This window comes from Crotalus tigris, unplaced genomic scaffold (genome assembly GCF_016545835.1).
Source record: "Crotalus tigris isolate CLP2741 ecotype Arizona unplaced genomic scaffold, ASM1654583v1 scf7180000019267.1258330, whole genome shotgun sequence".
Classification (NCBI taxonomy): Eukaryota; Metazoa; Chordata; class Lepidosauria; order Squamata; family Viperidae; genus Crotalus; species Crotalus tigris.
The window spans coordinates 241,671-268,965 of record NW_024097462.1 but is presented as its reverse complement, the minus strand read 5'-3'; the positions used below and the strand labels follow the sequence as shown (position 1 = coordinate 268,965).

Sequence of the window (27,295 nt, the reverse complement as noted above, 5' to 3'; positions counted from 1 at the left end):
CTAATCAAGAGACTATAGAACAACTTCCCTTAAAATACTGAAAAGAACAAAAACCTGGCATCATATCAAACTTCTAAACTTCAGATTATCTCCCAGCATTTGAGGGGAAAGCCAGGTCTTCAAAGCCTTATGGAAGGCTAGGAGGGGAGAGGCCTGCCAAACTTAAGGGGTGAAGAGAGTTTCATAGGCTAGGGGCTCCCATCAGATGGCAATATTTAAGGAAAGGAATAGGAGTATGCCCATCCTATTTGACCTAGCAGGACAGTTAGATTTCCTTAGAGTGACGATGGCATCTTATTTTGCACCAAAACAGCATACAGCACTTTGCAAGCCTAAACAGCAAACCCACGTTCTTCATGGGATCCCAAATAAATACCATCAGGCTATATAGCACATAAGAGATATAAAACTGCATCCTTCTCCCAGTGTCTCAAAATTATGAATATCCCTTTCAGCTCAATGACCTTTGGGTAGATAGTCAGTGCTTTTTTTTTTTTTTAAAGGTACACGTCATACACCGCTTTGCCTACAATTCCATCCAAAAAAGGTGCCAGAACTCCATTCTGGGCGTTCTATGAGAAAAAAAGCACTGCAGATAGTCCTCGACTTATGACCACAAATGAGCACAAACTTTCTGTTGTTAAATGAGACATTTGTTAAGTAAGTTTTGCCCTATTTTACGACCATTCTTGCCACATTTGTTAAGTGAATCACCACAGTTGATAAGTTAGCCACCCAGTTGTTAAGTGAATCTGGCTTCCCCATTGATTTTGCTGGTCCAGATCACAGGTCATCACATGACCTTGGGACAATGCAACCAGTCATAAGTATGATCATATGCCAAGCATATGAATTTTGATCACGTGACCGTAGGGGAGGGATGCTACAAAGATGGTTAAGTGTGAAAAACGGTTCTAAGTCACTTTTTTGAGTGTCCTTGTAACTTTGAATGGTCACTAAATGAACTGTTGTAAGTCGAGGACTAACGGTTCATTCAGTCAGAGAAGAGGGCTCTTTGGCTTTAGTCCCAAGTTCTCAGGAGGCCATTTAAGCCCCTCCTTCCTTTTTATATTGCTATTTTAAAAAAGGGTTCGTTACAGTTGCAAGTCTCCTTCCAGCTCTGAGGGAAGCTGGGTATTACTCTGCAATTTTAAACCTTGGCAACATTTATCTGAAGCTCTCAAAACGGTTCCACTGAAAGAGGGGGGGGGAGAACGGCTGCCGCTCTGCCATCGACTGCAAGCCGCCATGGGCCTGGTTCAGAGTCCCGCCTCCGAGTGGGCGTGACCGGAGCTCCTCCTTTTCTCTTTCGAGGGGGCCTGTCCGAGGGTGTGTTTCTGGCCGTAACCAGGAAGTCGGACCAGGAAACTCCTCGGAGCGCCGGGCGAGCGGTGATTCTGGACCGCTGACCATGGAGGGCGCCGGCCGCGAGGTAAGCAGCAAATGGCGGGAAGGCGAGATGAAGGAGAGCCCGAGAGGAGGCCTAGAAGTAAGGCAGGCAGGAAGTACAACAAGGGTGTTCGCTGCTTTTTAGTCCCGCTGATTCCCACGTGATCCTCGAAGGAGTTTGGGGCCAAGGTTGAACGCGGTTCTTCCCCCCCCCCCCAAGTCGAGATCAGCCACCGATCTCCGGCACTTTCCCAGCTTCATTTGTAGAAGGATTGTCAAGGTGGGAGCTACAACTAATAGAAGCAAATGGGCACAACTTCGTTATCCCCCTTCATCTCCGGGCAGATGTACTTAGCACAAGAAAGTTTATTTAAATCCCCGAATGAGAAAGGAGGGGTTAAAATAGGCGGTGTCGGGGAAAAAATGTGCTCAAATTCATTGTAGTAGAACTGCTTTGGGAGATCACTCGTGTAGGGAGAAATTATGGATTAATGAAGTCCCACTGTGGTGAACTGCTTGCTTGCCCCGTCTCCTGACCCAGCAGGAACATCCCAGGATGGAGATTCCCAGTCATCCAGATGATGGTTGTTCCAAAGGCAGTTGGAAGTCTTCTTTTCTGATTTCCCGAAGGCAACTTTTTCAAAAGGCTTCCTTTATTTTGGCTTGAAGATGGGAAGTGAAACGGCTTTAAGCAAAAACAAAGTCCAGTTTCCTTTTGAAAAAGCCCCTTTGGGATCTCAGAAAGAATACTTCCTACTGTACATGCAGTCCCAAACCCAACTTGATGCGGGGTCTAGCTTGCCTATATGCCTCCACATGGAGAGCTGTGATTCAGTTTTCCCGATTATAGGAAATTTACTGGATTTGACAGAATATCAGAAGGTAGAAAAGCCAGCACCACATAGACAGAAATAATTGGTGGGTTTTCAACACAAATGTTTTCTATGTACAGTTATTGAGACCCGAAGACCCTACTAAGTCTACTAGATCTTTTGATTACCATACTGAAATCTTGAAAAAAATATTTAGTTGAACAAGGTATCAGGGTGTCTGTCTTTTAAAAAATAACTATAATGTTTGAAAGGATTATTTCCTCTTGCCATGATTGGGAATATGTCAAATACAACTATGAAAGGTAGCCTTATCTTTTAAAAATGAAAATTATCTGACTTAATAGTATTTGTATTACTGTTTCCAAAAACTATTTTCATGAATGGTTTTTGCTGTATCAGTTAGCAAGGAATTGTTTTTTGAAGCCAGGTATTCCCAAAAGTGTTTCTGTGGAAAAGAATGGCTCACACTTTGATTGAAAATTTCCTGGTATTAAACTAAGCAGCAATAATTGGCCCATATGCTTCTCTTGGAGATGTCAAGATAATCTTTTTTAGTTACAATATTTACCTAATAGAAGGGAAAAGTTATTTAGTAAAATCTTTTTTAAAAAATTGTCAGTCCCATCACTGCCCTGCCCGAAACATTATTTATTTTGAGATTCTCTCAAGGCAGCAGTTTGTTATTTCCTGTAACTATCTAATACAGTGTTATCCACCTGATGTAAAAAATAATTAAGATGCTCAACATCACATCTTGAGTACTACAGAATAAATGCATCAAACAAGACTAAATTGCTCACTTTGGTTAAGGCCTAATATCATGCAATTGTCACTTATATGTTTCATCCCAAGGCAGGTGCACACCAAGAGTAATTAATTTATTTAGGTTCCTTACAACACCATTCAAAGGATAGTTGATTGATTTTATTTCAGTTTCCTAGTTGAGCAAGTTCCTATTTGTGGATGCTGAAATTAATTCCTTTGTTAGCAAAATAGCATGGGATCTGGTGGTGGTGGTTGTCGGCGCAGTTGCAAAATCATTTGTTGCTTTGGTGGTATTTGTGATGCAATTGGGGTATTTCCACAAAACCAACATTAGGATCAGAAAGGAGATTTTATTCAGAACCATAGTTGAGAAGAAAACATGTAACTTTTTATATATTGTTGTCCCTTATTTTGAAGTAAAATTGGCCATTAATTTGGGTTTGGGCTATGCTGTTGTATGAGTTACTCTTTCCATTATCCCATTATGTTACTCTTTTTAGGCATGAATTCCCACTAATCTGTTTTTCAGGCAGGTACACTTTGTTCACATCTTTTCCTAGGATTTCTGTAAAAGGACAAATAATCATATTCTATTAGAACATAATTGAATGTGGAGTTTTCTTTGTGATATATTTTTCTCTTTTTGTATTTATGGTAATCATTTAATAACAGAATGATATCCCAAGGCACAAAAACACAGTTTCCTCATTACTTGCAAGGATACAATTTGTACTGGCCTAAATTTTGGATCAAGAAATGTATTAATTATTTGTTTTAATTTTCAGTGTCAAAGTCACAGCCACGGGCCCTTTCGTCATCATGGCCACACTTGGCCTACTTCGTATGAAGATAAAAATGTATCAAAAGAACATGACATGCTGCCTTTTGTGGAGGACTACAGTAATTGTGACATTGTCAAAGCAACCCAGTAGGTTTCTTGAAACATCACATTTATTCTTATACCGCAATTATAAAATACAAATCAAATGTTAGCCAAAGTATATTTTATAGGAAATAAAATATAGGAAAGTGTGTGGATATAAAAGAGGTTGTTAACAGAGAATATAACTGAATGATTTCTACAGCTGGAACAAGGTCTATTTATTGTAGAAAAATAAGTTGTCTCACATATTCCAAGCTCTGTTTCTAGGGCTTTGTGAGAAGAAGTTAGTATTTATGTTTGATAAGCTCAGATATCACTGAATCACAATATGGTTTGGTTTGGTTTACTCTTTTATACAAACCTTTCTATAGCAATTGTAAACCACGATGAAGTTTTTGTACAGATGTAGTTTGCATAATAATATCTTTACCAGATTTGGAATGGCAAAGTGTATACCTAAGAAATATGAACACACTTATAGTTGAAGTAAGTAATAATTTTAAAACCTTCATTTATAAATGTTAAAAAGTTAGATCAATATTTTAATTTCAGTTTTTGAAAAAAAATGGTTAGCTAACTAGAAATTAGATTTAACAAGAAGCCAGTGCCAGTCTTTTCCATGTAGAGAGAGAGTAGAATCTTTATGTAACAGAAATGAATAGTTAGCTGGGTATCTAAATACTAAAGACGTTTAAAGAAGCAAATAAGAAAATAGCACAATTCTCTTTCAACTAGAGCTCAGTGTGACTTCATGGACCCATCCATGTAATTTTCTTGGCAAAATAATATAGGTATAATTGGCCATTTCCTTTCTAGGAACTTTTTTTTAATTTTCACACTCTAGCTTAAAAGCCTGTTTTTTCTGATGTTCTTCCATTCAGTTACTAACCAGACCTGGTCTTGATTACCTTCCAAGCGCAAATAAGGTCAGACAGGTTCTACCACATCTTAAATATAAAGCAGGAAACTATTTCGTAGGTATGACCAATAATTAGTATCAGTTGCTAGTTAGAAATCTACAGCTTCATTTTAGAAAATCTGGAGTATTTTTTAAACAAATTTTAATATACTTCTGAAACTTGTACATTGCTGAACTCCTGGCAATTAAGAGCTGTAACACAGAATGGCCTAATTATTGCTTTATATGTTGCACTACAGCAAAACTAAAATCACATTATGTCTTATACATACAGATGAATTTTTGAAAAATTTTGGATGTCAGAATATTGGATGTCAGAATATTGTTCTGAACTTTTGAATGTTAGAATATAGATTCTTGCTTCCTTTTGTTTTACTATTGTTTGGAATAACCAAGCAACATATATTTGCCACTATTCAATAGTACATCTCAAGCATTTTTATGCTGGGATGCCTATGAGGATATTTTGTTTATTTTTGTCCCTTTAAGACAGTTTTAATTCCTGGAATTAAATGGACGAGTATGTGGACACTTCATGAAATTTTCTTTGCCATCTTTTTTGGAACTGGTTTATCATTGCAAAATAATTTAGCTCATTTCATGCCTAAGGCATGGGTCAAATTCATTGTCTTTTCGTTTGTGTCCTAGAGCCTTTAATTAGTACACCAAGCTAATTTTGTTATGAGAGATAATTACGCAAAACCTCAATAAATATAATAGATATAGTATCCTGTCACAACACTGTCTAAAACTACATTCCAATCAGTGTTATAGTAGAGACATAAACATCCAAAGTTTCTTCTAACCATCCAAATTCATATTTTTATTTCAGATTTGGTCTGTTAGAGCGATGTCGAGATTTGGTAGAAGCAGGATATGATGTAAGGCAACCAGACAAAGAAAATGTGACACTTCTTCATTGGGCAGCAATCAATAATAGGTTGGATCTTGTAAAGTAAGTTGTCAGTATATGAATTTATCAAACTTTATGAGCAAAAGAAGGGCTTGGCTAGTATAGAAACAGAGACAGAAAGAAGTACAGTAATGGCGCACATTGCAGTCAACGTAGCAGTGGTGGGCAGTGCTGCTAGTAGCAGGTGGACAGGCAGTCAAAAGGGCAGAGGTTGGGGGGAGGAGTTGAAGAGAAGGCAGAGAAATCAGTCCCTTACCTAATCAAAGCTGGGTGGGTCCTTGGCTAACAACTGGTAGGATTTAGTTAACAATGGCAATGAGGAGTTCCAGGTTTGCCATTGCTAAATGCTTCAGTAACATGACTTCACATTTTACAACTGCTTTTCGCTTAGTGTCAAGACATTCTGGTGCTACCAGTAGTTGCTATTGTATTTCAGAAATACTCAACTCCATATTGTATAAATATTGTGACAATAAAAAAAAATTACAGTGTGTTTATTAGTATAAATTTTTAAACTCTTATAGGGTTGTTGCAAATAATACAATAAGCATTACACTTCATTGTAGATTTACAAATATACTTATTATAAATGTTTGTAATAGAAGGGAGAATCTTGAAGGCCTTTTGCATAAGTGGGAATCAAATAAATGCTCTGCTTAAGGACAATTATTCAGTAGCTAAGAAAATGTTTCAAAACTAAAGGTAAATGTAGTTTAATGGTAAATATCTTAAATATAATAAAATACATATTGGTGATTTTTTTTCAATTTAAGTATATAATTCTGAAATGTAAAAGAGAAAATAATATACAGATGAAATACAGATGATATACGTCATCATCATCAATTAAATATCAAATAAACTATCAGCATATAAGTTTAATTGATGATGCTGATGGTGATGGTCCAATATGAAAGTTGAGTGCAAAGTTGCTCACTGTTTGGAAAAAATGATGATAAACTTGCTTCGATGGTTATAAAGAGAGGCCCATCAACTTATCCCAAATGGAAAAACTGTCATCCTTTTCAGTGAAACCAAGTTAAACAGAAGGAAATCCATTATTTTTTTAAGAGTTAGGATTCCAATTTGTCTAGATTTAGAAGTGAAGAAATACATAAAGCTCATTTCATAATTTTAAATATTTTGAATCTTTACTGTCGATATTGTAAATGACTAAACTAAAATGATAGGATGGAAAACATTTTCTGCTTTGGGAAACCATCTTTTCATAGAAGGGCTGTTTCCAGTAGCAGAATTATGTTATTTGAGAAAAACCACTTTAAACCTAGAGGATTTAGTATAAGCTCACAAGAATGATATATAGAGGACTTCTGCTAAAAGAAAAGAGAAAAAACTAACTCGGTAGTTTATAATAGATTTTTTTTGTATTTGTCTGTTGGTATTTGTTTATTCCTGTTTTTGAACTATACAATGTTACTGCAGTACTTGTCATTAATTGGTTATGGGAGGTGCAAAGAGTACTAAAAATGACAAGTACCAAATCACCTGACTTACCACATGACCCTTTGTTTAGGCCAGTGGTTCTCAACCTGTGGGTTGGGACCCCATTTGGGGTCGAACGACCATTTCACGGGGGTCGCCAAACAACGCAGTCCGCCATTTTTTTCCCCTTTTCCTTAGCTGTGCTACTCCCTTTTATTCTATTGGCTTTTGAAAGCCAATAGAATAGACTCTCTTGGATAGAGTCTAATTCTATTGGCTTTCAAAAGCCAATAGGAATTGTCCAGGCTGTCTCTGCCCTGCTGAGCCTGCCAAAAGTCCCATTCTGCAAACGGTGCTGCACCAGTTGAGTAGTCCTTGACATACGACCGGTTGAGTAGTCCTCGACTTATGACCGGTTGAGTAGTCCTCGACTTACGACCGGTTGGGGGTCGCGTCATTAAAAAGGTTGAGAACCACTGGTTTAGGCTGAGATGAACTTTCTGTTTGCCCCCTTTCCTATGTCAGTGACTTCCCAACATGGCCAACTTCCTGTCCATTCTCCGCAGCTATCCCCCTCTTCCTATTGCAACATGCCAAGTATCAAAAAACAATGAGTACTGGGACAACATTTTCGCATCAAAATGAGTCGAATACCAAATTTGATGAGTTTTAAAACAGTTGGGTACCAGGGTACCACTGTATTATTTATTAAGACTCCTGTATTAATAGATTTGTCAAAATTATTTTGTGACTTTTAAAATATTTCTCTATTATCTGTACCCATATTTAATAATAAAGGGATTTTTGATTGCACTGCAGACAAAGCTGCTTTCTAAGAATGTATTATTATATTATTAAATATTAAATAATTTTATTTCTAAAAATATTGTGCATAAAAAGCCAGGGAATAATTCACTTTCAGCAGAAGTGTTCAATCAAACTTAATATACAGGTAGTCCTCACAATGACCACAGTTGGGACTAACAACTTCATAATCACTAAACACAAAATCATGTGAGTGCAACATGATTTTCCTTCCAGATCCTCCATTAACTTTGCTTGTTGCAAGCCACTTGGGAAGCATGCAAATAGCAATCATGTGACTGCAGGACAGTGTGGTGGTTGTAAACAATGGTTGCATTGTTATAACTTCAGACGGTTGCTAAACAAACGGTAGATAAGGATTATCTGTATATGTCTTATATAAAAGGATTTCCTTGGATGTTAACAGTGCAGTTTGACACTGTGTTAATTCATCATGTATTTATGAACCAATTTTCCTTTGTTATCACACAGGTATTTTATCTCCAAAGGTGCAGTAGTCGATCAACTAGGAGGAGATTTAAACTCAACTCCACTTCATTGGGCAATTAGGTTTGCAGCGAATCCTTCTTTTGATTATTTAAATGCTTACATTTGCCTGTATAGTATTGTGATACATTACGGCAAACTGAAGTTTTGATTTTGTGACAGTGACTTTAAAATTTGCATCTTTCATCTTGCAGCCAAAGACTTGCTTCAATGGGTTTTTAGGTCAACCTAGACTCCTGTCCTTCTATATACAAAAAATGGGGCTGAGAAATAGAAGCCACTCAGTTGTTAAGAAGACTGTCATAAGAAGAAGTGAACATCAGGAAAACCTAGTCCACAGGTCGGCAACCTGCAGCTCCGGAGCCGCATGTGGCTCTTTGAGCCTTCCCCTGCGGCTCCCAGCCTCCTCTGCCATTTTGCAGACAGAGACAGAGAGTGGCACTTGCGCCTCCCTGCTTCTCTCTCTCTCTCTCTCTCTCTCTCTCTCTCTCTCTCTCTCTCTCTCTCTCCCCCCCTCTCTCTGTGTGTGTGTGTAAAAAAGAGAGTGGACTCACAGTGTTCTCCGAGGAGCTGAAAAGCTTATTGGGCTGAGATCCTCCCTTTGCTGCATCTCTGCAGGAAACAGGAAAGGCAGGAGAGAGCTAACTAGCCCAGCTATGCTGACTCAGGAATTCTGGGAGTTGAAGTCCATGAGTCATAAAAGAACCGAGGTTGCCTAACCCTGAGTTTGTTGGAGAACAGTTTGAAGCCAGCTTGCCAGGTGGGCAGAAGATCGGAGAGAGAGAGGGGGGGAGAGAGAGAGAGGGAGAGAAAAAGAGAGAGAGAGGGAGAGAAAGAGAGACACAGAGAGAGACAGAGACCCTTCTGACATCTAAAATGAAGATAATACTGCATATATCCTTTTTTATCTTTATTATATACACATACACACACACACACATACACACACACTTATAATAAAGGTAAAAAAGGATATATGCAGTGTTAGCTTCCTTTTAGATATCAAAAGGGTTTTGCGGCTCCCAGTGTTTTGTTTTTGGTGGGAAACGGATCCAAGTGGCTCTTTGAGTGTTTTGGGTTGCCTACCCCTGACCTAGTCAATGCTCTGAGTGGTTTTGTGCTGATATCTTGCAGGCCAAACATTTTCCCATGTTCCTGTCTTCCATACTGAAGATAGTCTTTGCTTAATGACCCTAATTGGGATCAGAATTTCTATTGCTAGAGTGAAGAACAAGCTGAGGGCCTGAGGATAGGTTTTGTTGGTGGAGGTTTTGCCTCCACGCCTCATTGAATCCTGCAAGCCAGCTCTCCAGGACAACTTTTAATGTGCACTCCAAAGCACACACCAGAAGCGCTCCTGGAAAACCTGTCTGTGGACTTCAGTGTGCTTGAAGCTGCTGGCCCTTTGCACAGCTTTGCAGGAGGAAAGCTGGACAAGAGCAAGCACAGGGCCTCTGCCATCCTTAGGCTCACCTTAGTTTTGCTGAAGCCTTCCCTGATCATTCCATTTTGTCCAATTCTGCCACCACCTTTGCTGCCTCCTCCTCAGCAGGACCCAGCAAGCTCTCTTTGGCAGATCAGAATCTGCCACTTTGCTGTACTCGCTGCATGCATCCCCTGGCTACACCCTTGCCCGGCTCCTGGATCATGGGCCAGTAGCAGGAGAAAGAAGATACTGGGCTGGGGATGGCAGAGGGCAGCAGGGTTCTGTGGCAGAGTGGAGGGCATTCTGAAGGGCAGAGATGGGGCTGATAGGCGCATGGGTGGAGTTGAAGTTTGTGTAGATAGGCTGCCAAGTGCCCAAATTTTAATCGCAGGAATGCGGGGTGCTGCAAAGGCTGGAACTTTTAAGACTAGGGATAACTACCATTTGTTCACTACTGTTGTAAGTTCAAGGGGTTGCTGAATAAATGATTTTTAAGTGAGGACAACCCATAGTTAGTTAGAATGATCTCTTGGGCTTTATTTGTGACTTACTATGTAGGTAGTCCTCAACTTACAACAGTTCATTTAGTGACCATTCAAAGTTACAACAGCACTGAAAAAAGTGACTTATGATCTTTTTTCACACAACTGTTGCAGCATCTCCAAGGTTATGTGATGAAAATTCAGATGCTTGGCAACTGACTCATGACAGATGCCTGACAACTGATTTGTGACATAAATAAAGATTGCAGTCTCTTGGGGGTCACATGAGAGCATATGTGTTTCATCCATACATAGGTCACCTGTATGCACCAGACTATTGTTCTAAGCGAGGAGATGGTAGCGAAAAAAGCCAGTGGAGGGGTGGATACAGTAGTGGGTAGCAGAGGGAGAGTGGGACAAAGCTGAGATTTGCACTTGGCTATTACTAGTTCTCGGCTGACACTTAAAAAACAATAACAGTTTTAGAGATAAATCAATTTCTTATGTGTTTGTTCCATAACATTACTTTCCTTTTTTTTCTTAATTTTTTAAAGAAATTATTTTTATTCTATATTTAATCATTTATATTAGCTTAGACATATTTTGGTTACCATTGTTCCATAATTAGGATATCTTTGCTTTTGTTAGCTTTCATTCTTACTCTGAGATTTAAATATAAATTCTGGAATTTAGAGCCCCCCTGGTGTTTCTTTTCCATTAGAAATAATGTTATTTTGTCTCCGTAAGAAAATGTTTTAAAATTAAACATGCTCTCTCTTTCTAGGCAAGGGCATTTATCTATGGCCATATTGTTGTTAAAATATGGAGCGGATCCAACCCTTATTGATGGAGAAGGATACAGCAGCCTGCATTTAGCTGTGCTTTTTCAACACATGCCTATCATAGCTTATCTCATATCAAAGGGTCAGGTATGTGACTATATAGTGCTGTAATTAATCATGTAGCAAGCATTAATACTTATATGTCTTGGCTTCCAAATTTTATAACTGCACAGGTATAAAGATTTCTTGCATGTTTAATTAGTTAGGAATTTCCATTCCAAATGGCTGTTTTTGGCATAGATCAAAAATAAGAATTAAAAAAAATGGAATAAACAGAATACAGTATCAGCAGTACAGGTAGTTCCTGACTTATCTATTTAAGCCTAACATTTTTTTTGCTAAGCAAGACAGTTAAGTGAGTTTTGCCCCACTTTACGACCTTTCTTCCCACAGTTGCTAAGTAAATCACTGTAGTTTTTTAAGTTAGCAACCCGGTGGTTAAGCGAATCTGATTTGCCCATTGACTTGACTTTGTCAGAAGTTCACGAAAGGTGATCACAGGTCTCTGGGATACTACACTAGTCATAAATACATCATAGTTGCTAAGCATCTGAATTTTGATCATGTGACCATGAATATGCCACAGCTGTTGTTAAGTATGAAAAACTGTCATAAGTCACTTTTCAGTGTCATTGTAACTTCAAACAGTCACTAAACGAATGGCTGTAAGTTGAAGACTACATGTAATGGCACCATTGAGCAAGAGCAGATCCTAAACTTAGTATTTCCAATACCTTCAGAATCAGGCATTCACTTCTATACAGAGCTGCATCATCAAAGTGGTGATCTGAATATTCAGGGAGAAGGTATTCCACAGAAGGAATGCTAGCATTAAGAAGTCTCTCTGGTGAGATCACCGAACTCCTTAGGGCAGCAGTCCCCAGTCTTTTTGGCACCAGGGACCTGGGGGGGGGGCAGAATGGTTTCGGTTTTACTTGCTTGCCCACCACTCAACTCCAGCTGTGCATCCTGGTTCCTAACAGACATGGAATACCAGTTCATGGTCCAGGGGTTGGGGACCCTGGCCTTAGGAGACAGGATCCTCAGGAGGATCTCTATCAAAGATCTTATAGGCAGATTCATATTGGGATATTGGGAATGTCAGCCAGTATTGTAATACTGAAAAATATTTTTAAAAGTTGACTATTTAAAATCCCGCAAAGATCTATGTTATGGGCCTATATTAAAATAAACTGCAAGGCACCTGGGCCATAATGAAAGTACTACTAAATTACAGATTATTCATGAAACCCAGAACATTAATTGAATTCACTGCATTTGCTATGGGCTTATGGCTTCAGTTTCTGGTTGGGTGGTTAATTCCATTTCCTGAAATGTTAATATTTTGTCATATTTAGAGTGTAGATACTACTGACCTTAATGGATATACCCCTCTTATGCTGTCAGCCCACAAAGTAATTGGGTGAGTAATGATTGCTACTGCTCAATTCAGTGAAAATGTCTAAGGGGAGAATACAAAAAAGATTGTATTACTTTCAGGAAGGCAAAACAAGTTACATTATTTGTTACCAAAGCAGTTGTTCTCAGCTGTTTAATCCCTGAAAAAAAAGTTTTATAAAATACATAACTGAGCTACAATAGTATGACATTGAGGAAAGAATTTGTTTTTATTTCATGCTGATTTCTGTATTGCAAAGGAAATTATTTTGATAAGTTAATTCAAATTTCTTACTTTTTTTTTCTTGTTTAGTTTTTCATATTTTTGAATGAAATTTAGAGTTTTTGGAAACATCTTTGTAGGATAAAGTTTACAGTGTAAAACCATTTTCCTATCTCATCCTAGAATATTATAATATTGAACTACTTTATTGAATTATTTGCTAAGGACTTTAGTCATTTTGTAAATGCTTTGGTTCCTTCAAATTGCTTTGTTATTACTGCATACCACAACCAGTCTTTAACTCTACATTCACGCAACACAGTCCCTGATTCAAACCTATTTACATCATTCTCCATAATCTATAAATGTAAACTGTACCAACTTTCTTACATTCACGTATTGTCACTACCTTGCTGCAGAGCAAAATCTGGCCTGCTTTCTCCCTGGCAAGATTACATTTTCAGGTTGTATTCATTATCACCTCTTGTACCTTTGCAATCAGAATTCTGTCAAATATCTTCCCTGGTACACTTAACTAAATCCTGTAAGTAACTGTTCATTTATTCTTTGTCTTTTTTTCTTTTTTTTTATAATGAACAATAACAACATTCTTCCGGTCATTAGACACTAATACAATCTTAACATGCATGTTAAACAAGTTGTAAATTATTCCACAAGAAAACCACACATATTTAACATTTCTTTAATTGCTCTGTTTACATCTGCAGTCTTACTATTCAACATTCTCACAACATTTATTGTTTCATTTCTTTCATGGGTTTTTTTTTTTTAGATGCTAGCATGTATGGCATTTGTTTCAGTTCTGCTCTTTGAGATATTGTTATTACTGCTGTGCAGATTTCAAATGTTCCTCCCAACAGGTCCTCATTTCAGTTTCATTCCAAGTAATTTTAGCCCTTTTATTTTTAATTCCATTCATATTACTATTTTAACTCTTTTTGCCCACTTATAATACAGAATTTTAATTTCTATCAACATTGCTCTGCTTTTTCCATGTCTCTTTGAGTCTTACCCATTCCTTGTTCTCTTTCACCACATTCTTTTAACTTTGTTTTCCTCCTTATATAAATTCTTTCTCTCCTCATTTTGCAACATTCATTCTTTTATATGCATTCTCTATTCATATCCCAATACACTTTTATAGTCCTTTCAACCTATTAATATGCAATTATTACTCTTGTATTTTGTCTTCAGTATCAGTACTGCAGGTTTGTTATTGCAGTATAGAAATAAATTATCTAAATATTGTCTTATTAAAAGTTGTAGTATCTTTGCTTTTCTAATTTGTACATTTTTATTTTCACAAAGGCGAGAACCTACAAATTTTCTAGTAAAGTTTAATCCAATTGTCAACGCTGTAGACAATATAGAAAAGAACACTGCTTTGCATTGGGCTGTTATAGCAGGAAACATTAATGCTGTAGATGTATTGCTAGAAGCTGGATCCAGTCTGGATATCAAAAATGCCAAGGTATTTTTTTCTGACAGTTAGAACAATTAATCAGTAAAACACCTGCCTCCAGAAGCTGTGAATGCTCCAACATTGGAAGTTTTTAACAAGAGACTAGACTGAAATACTACTAATACTACTAATACTACTAATACTAATAATAATAAAGTTGGAAGGGACGTTGGAGGTCATCTAGCCCAACCCCCTGCTCAGGCAGGAAACCCTATACCATTTCAGATAAAATAAATTGTTTAATTAGCTCAGGGTAATTTCTAAGATCTTCAGAATAAATAAAGTTTGTATCTCTGTTGATCTTTATTTTGTTACAAAATGTACTTTCTAGAATATACAAACTAATTTTAACTTGGGAAGCTGTGATTGTACATGAAAGGTGATTATGTTAAAATAGCTCATCATGTTGTCATTAATGCATTTGAGTATTAACATTTTATTTATCCTTCCAACTCCAGATTTTAAACATTGGGATAGGTTTCTCATTATGCAATATATATGCAACATTATGCTTATTCAAGTTTCGTAGTAATAAGGTAGGATTTTAAAATGAAGCAGGCCAAAAGATCTGTTTTCTATTTATATTGTTTGTTTGTTTTTAAATAATGTTGTTTTCACCTTAGGGACAAAGACCACTTGACCTTGCTCTTCAAACGAAAAATCGTATAATTATTCACATACTTGATGAAGAAGAAAAAATTAGGATTAGAAGAACATCAATGTTTCTTCGGTTTCTGGAAAAAAATGAGGTACCGTAAACTGAAACAAATGATGAAATGCAATTTTCTAGACAAGAATTGTTGCTGAGTATTGACCATAATAAGTTTTACTACTATCAAAAGAGATATTTCAGATAGAAATGGTTGCAATTCACAAAAAAAATAGCCTTGGAATTGCCTGGTAGAGTCAGTATTAAAAAATTTGGCAGAATATAAATGAGGAAAGCAAAGAATAAAGACAGATGAGGAAAAGAGTTTTTGTGGAGTGTAAAGAATTGATAGCCAATATATCCAAAAGTGCTGTGAGAAGGGTTTTACTTAATTTCTTTGGAGCAGTAATTCTAGCTCTCTCCCTTTCGGTAGTAACAAAGAAAAAAAATAGGAAATATATCCTTAAATCTATTGATTTTGCTGCAAAACCAGCCTGTTCTGTTTCTATTTCATTTGGGCATTATATGAATTACTACTCAGCTGTTGCTTTTGCTGGTGCCTTTTTCATTCCACATTTTTTAAAATATGTATTTATGTTTAAAACAGACAGAGGTGTTTTAAGATATTTAGGAACTAGATCAAGGAGATATCAAAATAATTCAACAAGCTTAGTTACGTAGATTTGTTAAATATGTGTAGGTCTTTATATTAAGAAATTGATGAAGTTATATTTTGCATGTTTTTAAAACTTTAATAATAATTGATTTATTGTGATTTTGTTAATGCCGATGGTGTTCAAGTAGGGCTCCAGATGCAATCCCAAAACATCTGGAGCACCACTTGAATACCACCGACATTGACAAAATCACTATCAAGCAATTGCAAAGACAGCTTTATTTAGAACAGCTTACATCTTGTGCCAACACTATCAAACAACTATTCCAGCTACTAGGGAAGGAGTTGATAGGTGCTACCAAATTCAGTCTGAACATCTGGCTGACAGTGCAACTAACAGTAATAATAATAATATGGATAGAAGACAGCAATCAGTTCAGAGACAGAACCAAAGTGAAATATCACATTTAACAGAAGAAATTTGTTTTCAGATTTATATATGAGGCTACTATGTAAATTTGGGAGATCTGAGGTTTTTTTCCCTTTTCCATGCACTATATTTTTGCTCAATTTTTCTCATTTTGTAATGAAGTTTTTTTATTTTATTTTATTTAGTTTTTGCTATTGTTTGGCTCATCGTTGCTATTGATATGGACAGTAGGATATGTAGCAAGCTTAAATTCTGACTCATGGCTGTTGAAAGGAAGCCTGCTGATCTTCATCTTGGTTACTCTGTCTTTCTTTGCAAGGTAGGCATCTCTAGTTTTCTTATATTTATTTCTGCAGCATGTAGTATATTCTTTTCTTGGTTCCTGGAGATGAAATCAACAGGGAAGGATAGAGTTAAGACTGAACTTAACATTTTTTCCTGTCCCATGGAGGAAACACCTTCCTTTCAGTCTTGTATACTGCCTTCTCGGGGAAGCAATAGTTTTCCATTAGTTCCCTCCACACAAAAGCATCTCCCTGGCAGCCACATACTGGCTAATCAGCATGCCAGCAGGAAACCACCTTCAGGAGAGCCACAAGCTAAACTAGGAGAATGACCTAGAAAATGGAGGAGGACATTGACTGAAGAATCTGAAGGGACAGAACATGGAAGAGGCAAGTGACAGTGCCATGTTTGAGCCTTCATGCAACACAAAACTGAAAACCTGTCAAAATTCCACCTCCCCCCCCCACTTGACAGAGTGGGCACTTTGGGGTCTCAACTATGTAGAACTTCCAGAAATTCTAGACAATATCCACAAGAAGACAAGTAAGGAGAGAGAATGGACAGCTGAAAGAGCACAAACCCAAAAGTTTGTTTCTCCTAAATAGAAAACAGGCAAGATAAGTTTCCCATCCTGCATTTACTGGGTGGTTTGAGAATGCATTGCCTTATCACAGCTAGCAAGATGCTGCTTTGTCCCTATGTCACAACACATTCTGCAAGAGGTGAGGGCAGTAGTGGGATTCAGGCAATTTGCACCAGTTCGGCAGAACCGATACCTAATTTTTTGGTGAGTTTGGTGAACCAATTATGATAAATCTGCGCAAGCCTCCCCTGCTGCCTCCCTCCATCAGCCCTGGTATTCGTCCACCAGCCCTCCGTTGTTGCCACCGCACTTTCTTGCGTGCACTTTCTTGCCGCCCTACATCAGCGGGCATCTCCCTTCTCCATTCTGGAAATGGCAGCCCTGCTTTCTGCCGTTTTTCTCCCGGCAGAAGGGAGGAAAGGAAGGACGCTTCATATGGAAGGATGCTACGCTCCGGGAAAACTACTCCATCCAGAGCTGGGCAGGGAAGGCCAGGCTCTCCTTCCCCGATGATTCTGCATTGAGAAGTGGATTCGCTTCCCACAAGGTTGGCCTCGGCACCTGCTTCAGATGGCAAACAGAAGAGCTTTGCTCTTTTTCTCCAAGAGGTCCTTTGAAATTGCCTCCCCCCATTTGTTTTTCTGCCTTAAAATCCAGAGCAGACATGTTTTCCTACTGATTAACTGGATACGGTAGCTACCAATATGATTTTTGTAAGAAGCTGAGTGTCTGCTGATTTTGCAGATGCAGACTTTGCACTGCATTGTGTCGCGAAAAGTGCTATAACCTTTTACACTGACCCCACTCTGTTCCGTCGGTATGGATGTCCATGAATGAATGTGGAGATAAATGACACTGTCATCTAAGTGTTGCTACATAATCTTTATTTGCTTATCAATTTTGTATGCTGCTATAATCACAAAAAAGACTCTGAGCATCATGACAGAAACTTACGTTTGTAATTTACCTCACTGTGTCATGCTCAGCATGAGCAACAGCAGTTTAATGTCCTTACAATTTCTGCCAGATTCTTGTGGCTTATAAATCTGTTTCCTGTCAGTTTCATCTCTGGTAACCAAGAACAGTAGCTAAATACTTTCTGGTCAACAGAAGATGCTTAGGATGGAAAGAAGATTAAGATGTAGCCAAGTGCCTCAAGAGTCAACATTCACATTAATTCATTGTACTGGTAGAGAATTTTTTTCCATTTTCACACTTGTCTTCCAAATGCAACTTTTTGTTATGGCAATAGAATGTAAAGTAAAGGAGAAGTTAAAACACAACCAGCTAAAGTCAATATATGCAACTGAAGGCAAGTTTCGTCTATGAGGACAGGAAACTGCCTTACAGCTGAAAGAGGAGGTTTAACCTTTTCCAGGTCCAGCTCCCTTTTCCACCAAGTCCATCTTCTGGTGATCAGAAAAGTAAATCACTGTAGGTAAAAATACCATCCTTTTATAACAAATGTTCTTAGAAGTTCGAGGTTCCAGCGAAAATGCTTAGCTAAAACATTATGTCTTAAGTCAATATAGCAACAGTTTAGTTTCCAAGATATTGTCCAAGACCTTTTCATACATTGTGTTTTCTAAACAGAAATCACTTCCATATGGAAAATGTATGAAATCCCTATTTTACAATTATGAAATTATTTATTTCATATTGGGTAAATATACTACGACAGTGATCAGATATGTCTCTCTAGAGTGCATGCATCCATTGGAGTTTCAAAAAAATCTTGCATGCAAATAAATATGGGTTTATGTATTCTCTTTCCTTTGTGTTTTACTTTGATTTTTATCACAAACCTAGGTTTTTGAATTTATGTAAACATAGATAATTTTTTTCTAAATTCTTACATGCGATATTGCAGCGATTGCAGAAATACATTTGGATAAATGTATTAATTCATCTGAGAAGTTCATGTACTGAACATTTGTAAACGTTGCTTGGCATGTTTGTGTCTAATAGTGGGTAAATTTAGACCAGCAACTCTTTCTCGGCTTAACTTATTTCATTAGGGTTTTCTTATGGGTGTAAAATTAGGTGATATCCTATATATACCAAAGATAGGTGGATATAAATGTACTAAATAAATTAAATACTTTTAAATGTTTCATTTAGGTTGTTCATAGGATTCAACACAATAAAGTATTTCCCAGTAACGTTTTTGATTAGTTCCATCTTTTGGATATTATGGACCTGTTTCATCTGTTTCCTGCCTAATATCCTTTGTTGAAACAATAGTACAGAATGAAGAATTTCTTTAAAGTGTATGTGTGTGTGTGTGTGTGTGCGCGCGTGCGCATGTGTGTGTGTGTGTGTGTGTGTGTGTGTGTGTGTGTGTTGATTTTTATAAGGAAGTTCACTGGAAATAAATTGTAAATATTATACTGTAAGCTGCCATGAAACCTTTAACATATTTGCTAAGAAAAAAAATGAGTTGCTAAAAAAAATACTATTATTCATGGCCAACAATCTGGATAAACTAAAAAGAAGTAGACTTTTTAAAATGGCATGTCTGTCCTGCTTTCCCCATGCAGCTTCTGCCACTTTTCCATCAATGTAATAATAATAATAATAATAATAGTTGGAAGGGGCCTTGGAGATCATTTAGTCCAACCCCCTGTTCAGGCAGGAAACCCTATACCATTTCAGACAAATGGCTATCTTTTTAACAACTTCCAGTGTTGGAGCATTGTTGATCTACTGGTTAATTGTTCTGTCAGGAAGTTTCTCCTCAGTTCTAGGTTGTTTCTCTCCTTGATTAGTTTCCATCCATTGCTTCTTGTCCTGCCTTCAGGCGCCTTGGAAAATAGCTTGATTCCCTCTTCTTTGTGGCAGCCCCTGAGATATTGGATATCCCATTGGCCCATCCTTATCTTTTCCCTTTGCCACTGTGCAGCTTTTGCTGCATCTCCTTCCTTCTCCTCTTCCTCATCACCCAGTAATTGCTAAACTGGCTACTGGGAAACTGCAGCTTTAAAAGTATGTGTTTTTCTGATAAGATACCTAGACAGAAAAGTGCGTTGAATTTTAAAATGGAGTGCTGTAGATGCCATTGTTTCACTGGTTGGTGGAGCATGGAGACTATTTGGAGGCCATTGAAAGTTTCCTTTTCAGATCTGGGTCTATGATTTAGGCCCAGTATTACCAGTATTAACATGGCTGTGGGATTCATTCAGTACTGTAAAATTGTAAAGAAATGTAAAACTTCTATTTGTATTGAGTATTTTTCTAGATTACTACCAACAAATCTAGAAAATGCATCCACCTTTTTGACAGTATCCTTTTCTGCTGATGAGAAGGAAAAACCATGGACAGTACATTGTTACAAAATGCAGATGATTATCAGTAGCAAAGAGATTAACAAAAAGCTGGTACCTGAACCACAAATCATTGTGCTATGTTATCTGTGCATTAAAAAAAAAAAATAGCTAGCCTTTAGCACAGGGGTTCTCAACCTTGGCAACTTTAAGACTTGTGGACTTCAAGTCCCAGAATTCCTCAGCCAGCAAGTCTTAAAGTTGCCAAGGTTGAGAACCCCTGCTTTAGCAGATAGCAAACAACATTACAGTACTTCTCAACTTCAAGATGCATTTCCCTAAAGCAGAGATCCCCAACCTTTTGGGCATGCCACAGACCAGTACTGGTCCACGGACCAGGGGTGGGGGCCCCTGCCCTAAAGTTTCTGGATAGTATAATCCAGCTACTTTTCAAAGTGAGATTTCTTTTTGGCCTCAGAACAAGATGTTCTGTTTGTCTTCAAATTTGGTGCAGAGTTGTGTTTTGTAGTCAAACTCTTTGTGTATTGTTTATTTACTCAGTTTTTATACAATATTCACTGGTGTACAACATAACATGGGCATATTAAAATATGTAGTTTGAAACAATACTATAACTTAAACAATTTAAATTTTTAATTTAAATTAAAATAGAAAAAATATGAGTAATATGAAATATTGTACTGTACCTTCTGTACTGTAGAGTTTTTTGTTTTTATCCAATCCAGTTTATAAAAATCATGTTTAATAATAAAAATATAATAGAATAAAAATAATTATTGTTTTAAAGTGGATTTAATTTGTTCTGTTAAACAGTATTTTATTCTTAATTACCAGCTCCAAAGAGAATTTTTCTTTTAGCATGCTTTTTAATGAGATCTTATTAATAGTTTTTTATGAATAAGTTCATGAGAAATATTTGGGCATATTCCAACTGCCAAAGGCACATAAATCTACTTAGCTCCTGAGAAAGATATCTGGCAATTTTGCAGTCACGGCTTCTGCTTTATGACTTTTAAGCATCCTTTCACAAAATTGCATTTACTATGTTGTTTGATATTCACCCAACTGACTAAGCTATCGATCATAGTAGGTTTTATGTATCTTCTGAAAAATCATTTAAATCATATTATATAAAGAAGTAAAGGGGTTCTGAGGAAATAGGTACCTTTTAGATAACACATTTTCTTTGAACTTTTTTTAATGCCACATATTAAATAACCTAAGATTTGTTTTCCTGTGGCTGAACAATTATGTCTCAAACTAAGATATTTTAGTCATACATCAGCTGTGGATTTGATAGATTCTCCCAAGGGCTCCTTCATTACAAGAGCTTGGAATTGGCACACTAATACTCGACACACACTTTGTTTTCTTGTATAATCATATTTTCCTCCCTCCAAGGAAAACCAGGATTGCTATTCCAATTTTCATAAAATGAGAGTCTGTACAAAAATCTATCAAAACCAAAAGGCATTTGGCAGCTCTAAGACAATTTCATGATGGGTGACAAAACTTGTGTCAATTATCTATTGGTGCTTTATTGTACTATTCCTAATTTTTGAGATATTTTATCTGCTTTGCTCCTGCCCACCACCCTGGCTTGGTTAGGTTGCTATTTTTGATCAAATGAGCAACGAAATGTGCTAAATATGGTTCTCGTAAATTTAAAAGCTTTTTAAAACATGCATTAGAATTTGTTTATAGCTTCTTCCTGCCATGATGTTGTTGCTATTTAACTTTGAAGTATAGCTTGGAGGGCTGTTTATGCACTTCAATATGTGAATTATGGAAACAGAGTCCTTAACTGGAGGCCACATTTTCCAGACACATCTTCACAGCTTCCTTTCTTTTTTGGCATGGTGGGCCTTATCTATTATTTTTACAAAACTGCCAGAACCGATCCTGGATTTATTACAAGTACAGAAGAAGACATTAAAAAGGTATTTTCACACATTCAGTAGTTGTTTTCAAGTAATTACAGTATAACAATTAATAATGAAAAGCAATATTTCTCAGCAAATTTGAACATTTGCTATGTTTTCTTTAAAATTAATCAAGTATTGCCAGTGAGAAAAGTGTTACAGGTGGTCCTCAACTTACAATCACAATGGAGCCCAAAATCTCTGTTGTTAAGTGAGACATTTGTTAAGTGTGTTTTGCCCCATTTTACGACCTTTCTTGCCTCAGTTGTTAAGTGAATCGCTGCAATTGATAAATTAGTAACCCAGTTATTAAGTGAATCTGCCTTCCCCCATTGACTTTGCTTGTGAGAAGGTCGCAAAAAGTGATCACATGACTTCGGGACACTGCCACCCTCATAAATATGAACCAGTGCCAAGCATCTGAATTTTGACCACACAATCATGGGGAAGCTGCAACAGTCGTAAGTGTGAAAAACGGTCATAAGTCACTTTTTCCAGTGTCAGTAACTTTGAACGGTCACTAAATGAACTGTTGTAAGTCGAGGACTACCTGTACTCTGGAAGCAGAGAAAAGTCAGTACTTCAAATATAAAGGAACAAAGCCAAGCCACACTATGGAGAGTCATTATGATGTGGGAGAATATCCAGTTTCATGATTGCTAAGGCCGTTAATGTAACTGGGCAGTGTACTGTAGTGGAAGCCTTAAACTATGCTTTGCTTTTGCTTGTACAAGTAGTCCTCGGTTAACGACGGTAATTGGGACTGGAATTTCCATCACTACGCAACACAGTCGTAAAACACAATATTCCATGACTTAGCAGTGGCAATTCTGATTCTTCCAGTTGCCATGGTTAAGGGAACCCCATTAAGCGTGACATCACGTGATTGCCATTTGCAACCCCCTGTTAGCCTCCCCATTGCCTTTGCTTGTCAGAAGCCAGCAATGAAGGTTGCAAATGGTGATCATGTGACTTCTGGGTTGTCATTCTGAGCCAGTTGTTGAGCGCCTGGATGCTGAAACAGCCAGAACTTCAAACATCGATCAAAAGTACCACTTGTTCAGTGCCATTGTAAGTTCAGTGTCATTAAGCGAGGACAACCTGGTTTGAGTTTCTGAAGTCATGTACAGGCTTTTCCCCAGTTGTTTACGGAACAAGCTCCGGTGACAAAAATGATAAAATTTTGATAGAGTGACAAAATGGTAATAGCCTGTTTTTGTGGCTGGAAATATCTGAATAGAATGTTTATCAATCTTTCAAATGTTCCTGAATTTATGAATTAGGGCAAGATAGTAATTGGGAACTAGGTAGAAACGTACCTTGAATAGCTCAGACAGAGGAAAGCTTGTTCCTTGTCCTCCAAGAAGTACAAAATTTACACAAGTGTCAAATTTGGGACTGCAAGGAAGGAGAGGACACTGTTTGAGTTTTTTAATAGTAGTAATATCATTTCCATTCAGTATAGGAATGAAGATAAAACACTGCCCTGAAGTGCAAATCCATCCATTCCTCCCCTATACAGAGAGTTTTCAGAAGGGAACAATAGGAAAGGATTTTTTTTTCTTCTCTTCAGACATTTCTTTTCCCTGTCCACCAAGACTGTTAATTTTATATCATATTTCCTGAACACAAACATGCCTACATATTACTTGGTGGCTGGTGTGTGTGTATGTAGAGGGGGGCGTTTGTGCTATACGTATAGCTTACATTCATAAATAAGATACGAACCGTGCCTGCCTGGGACCTAGATTTACAGTGGGATCTTTAGAAATAAATTATATATAAGCAGGTTAATGATTATTTACTTGCTGCATAGAAGAAATGGACTATTGGAGTGTAAGAGTAAAGAAAAATGATTAGTATTTGAGGTTGGGTACCATAAATGTCATAATCACTCCTTGCCTGAAAAAGACTATAAAACAGCCCAGTATTTTCAGTAGTCCCCATACTGAAGGGTACTGGAGGGTACTAGCTTAGAAAAGGATTAAAAAAATAATAATAATGTATATTTATTAACATAAGTCTATTTAATATAAATTTTGTGAGCCCTTTATGCCTTCCCAGTTCCCTAAAATATATTTTCATATTAATCATTTTAAAAAAACTGTTTTCAGTTAGAGTACTGTATTATTTATGGCTTGAAATGGAGAACAGTCTCAATCCCATCTTAACTGTCATCAACTCCCTGCAGTTGTTGTGTTGTAGAAATACATTAAGTCTGTTAAGAGTTTGCAGGTCTTAAGTTATGATACCCTGAAACATTGAGATATAAACATGTTTGCAAAACCTTAATCTGTCTTTCAGAATATTATTAGCCTTGGAGAATCTGGCCTTTTGGACTTCAGAACATTCTGCACATCATGCCTTGTAAGTTGAGTAATGATGCCTTAATATAATTTTATTTTTTAAGGTTTTTTTTTAATGATATTTTTTTAATGTTTCTTTAAGTTATTTTTTTGCATTTTTATACTTTGTTTTAAACATGAATATAGTGTACTATAAAATCAAAACAAAATATAAAAATTATCTGGTCTGGCACCCTATTAGTAGCCAGTCAGATGCTTAGAGGAAAGATGTTTACAGATTAGTTCTTTCTGGAGAGCCTAATTTTATGCTGGCCATTCCTTAGAGGATGTGCAATTATATTTTGCTCAATACTAACATCTAACTATCTGTATTTTAGAACCCACTTTGAGAACTTTTCTCTCTGCAAATAGTAAAATTTTAAAAGGAACATGGGTAGCAGTGCCTCATCGCTACTGAAAAGATTTCTGCTTGTTAGGACTGGCTCACTTCAATTTATTTATTTTGTTTTAAAAAATCTACTGGTGAAAGCATGATATGAAATTGTCCTTAGTGAGGTTGCTACATTATGAACAGTAAAGCCAGTTTCACTAATGAAGACTGAGTGTAATACACTGTCCTTCCTGCTGTGGTTCTTTCAAGCATAATGCATTGTTTTTTAGGACCAGTCCTGCCATATTTCAAGTAGCATCAATTGATAAAAGCAGGATCAGTATCCAAAGAGCCCTTCAAGTCACCTTAAGTGCTAATAATAATGGGGAAGGGGATGAAAATGTATGCCATTTTAACTCTCCTGCAGAATTTTGGGACTATTCTCAAGGGTTTTTTTGTTGTTGTTTTACTAAGAGTAAAAACATTTATTCTCAGTAATCAGTGACAAAAAAGTGGTTAAACATAATTTAATAATAGTAATGATATCTTCCCATTCAGCCTCCAGGAGAAGGACTTAATTTTCTTTCATTTACAAAATTCAACTTTACAAAATTCAAATATCCATCCTGGTAGCTACTTGGGGCACAACTGAAATAAGGAAACCCATTTTTTAAAGGTTATAATTTTACTTGGGATTGACTGTTTATTGCGTGTTCCATAATTCGAACATACTCATTGTTGCCTTACTGTATGTTTATCGTACCCTTGTTGATACTCATTCTAATTCACAGCATAAAATATATATTCGTCCATCAAAACACTTTTCCCATTATGGAGTGTCGCTCTACTTAAAAGTACAGCGACACTCCATAATGTCAATAAATGTTATGTCAACAAAACATTTCTGACCCAGGCTAAATGTAATCAGCTAATTTCAGTGCTATCGGAAGATGCTTTCAGAATACGTGATCTGAATGGAAAGCTGCCCAGCCACTGGACATGACATGAAATATGCATATGGGTGGAGGCCTCTTTGGATCCAAACAATGATTAAAAATGAAACTGTGGCTCATATTGTAAGCATCTATTTTTCTAGGGTGAACTTCAATTTAGGATAACAGTCTAATATTTGAAATGCAATAGAACATTTACTAATACATTCAGTGAGATGTGCCTAATCTTTTTTTCTGTGTATTTTTAATCAGATTAAGAAACCTCTAAGATCTATGCATTGCCATACTTGCAATTCATGTGTAGCTAGATATGATCAACATTGTATTTGGATTGGACGATGCATAGGTGAGTTTATTTTAGCACAACTAGGATTCCTTTCTTGGGGGTTTATGCCAGGAATATTTCTGAAGTCTTAAAAGGGCAGCCATTAATAGATCACATAGGAAAAGCTCTAGTAGTTGAGTGTTGTGTGAAGAGATGCTGACAAAGTGCCCAGCTTGGCAATGTACAACATTAGATAGTGTTAGCAGAGTTGGTACATGATTAAAGACCTCAGTTTAAAATAATTCTGATTACACTTACTGAAGACAGACTTCCTTTGGAGTGTCAAGTGTAGGACTGCATTGCATGTTTTGGTTTTGTTATTTTTGTTGTAGTTTTGATGAGCTTTGAAATATAGATAGTCCTCAACTTACGACAATTCACTTAGTGACCATTCAAAGTTACAGTGGCAGTGGAAAAAGTTACATGATCAATTTTCCCACGACTGTTGCAGCATCCCCATGATCATGTGATCAAAATTCAGACACGGGCAATTGATTCATATTTATGACGGTTGCAGTGTCATGTGATCAGCTTTTGTGACCTTCCGACAAGCAAAATCCACAACCATGTTATTAACTTAAAAACTGCAGCGATTCGCTTAACAACTGTGGCAAGAGAGATCGTAAAATGGGGCAAAACTCACTGTCTCGCTTAGCAACAGAAATTTGGGGATTAATTGTGGTCAGAAGTTGAGGACTACCTGTATACCAAGCCTATTTAATTCCCTATACCAGGGGTGGGGAACCTTGACTCTTTTATGACTTGTGGACTCCTGAATTCCTCAGCCAGCTGAGTTGAAGTCCACAAGTCATAAAAGAGCCAAGGTTCTCCACCCTTGTCCTATATCCCCCCCCCCATGTATAGTATGTTGGGAGAGTACCGTAGATACCCAGAAATACTCTATATCATTTTTAGATAGAATAATTATTCTGTGAATTTTATATTAACAAACCTTTAACCATTCTCTTTGATCCAGGTGTAGGTAACCATGGCTATTTCATCCTGTTCCTCTTTTTCTTGATCTTGGTTAATATTTGGGCCATACATGGAACTATTATATGTATGTATTTCTAATTGTTATTTCATTGCTTAGAGAGAAAATGTGATGTGTTGAACTCTAGTAGGTCTAATATGTAATTCAACGACAGTATTGTTCAACATTCTAAAATGTTTAAAAAGTAGCATCCTTCTGGAAAATAAGAAAGGCTGGCAGCAAGAACTATGTATGCAATATGCACTTCTATTTATAAATAGCAGGTTTG

General features: G+C 37.0%; 1 protein-coding gene across 1 annotated transcript in view; it reads left to right on the top strand.

The window, feature by feature from the left end:
• The first annotated feature begins 1,277 nt into the window (after positions 1-1,277).
• Positions 1,278-27,295, top strand: part of ZDHHC13 (zinc finger DHHC-type palmitoyltransferase 13) — a 31,109-nt gene continuing 5,091 nt past the window's right edge. The window contains exons 1-14 of the mRNA XM_039361437.1: positions 1,278-1,432; positions 3,773-3,915; positions 5,622-5,744; positions 8,442-8,519; positions 11,149-11,293; positions 12,565-12,629; positions 14,157-14,319; positions 14,934-15,059; positions 16,191-16,324; positions 18,995-19,095; positions 21,973-22,097; positions 24,384-24,446; positions 25,961-26,054; positions 27,010-27,093. Coding sequence (XP_039217371.1) covers positions 1,412-1,432; positions 3,773-3,915; positions 5,622-5,744; positions 8,442-8,519; positions 11,149-11,293; positions 12,565-12,629; positions 14,157-14,319; positions 14,934-15,059; positions 16,191-16,324; positions 18,995-19,095; positions 21,973-22,097; positions 24,384-24,446; positions 25,961-26,054; positions 27,010-27,093 — 1,465 coding nt within the window. The 5' untranslated portion in view covers positions 1,278-1,411. The remainder of the gene's footprint in view (positions 1,433-3,772; positions 3,916-5,621; positions 5,745-8,441; positions 8,520-11,148; positions 11,294-12,564; positions 12,630-14,156; positions 14,320-14,933; positions 15,060-16,190; positions 16,325-18,994; positions 19,096-21,972; positions 22,098-24,383; positions 24,447-25,960; positions 26,055-27,009; positions 27,094-27,295) is intronic.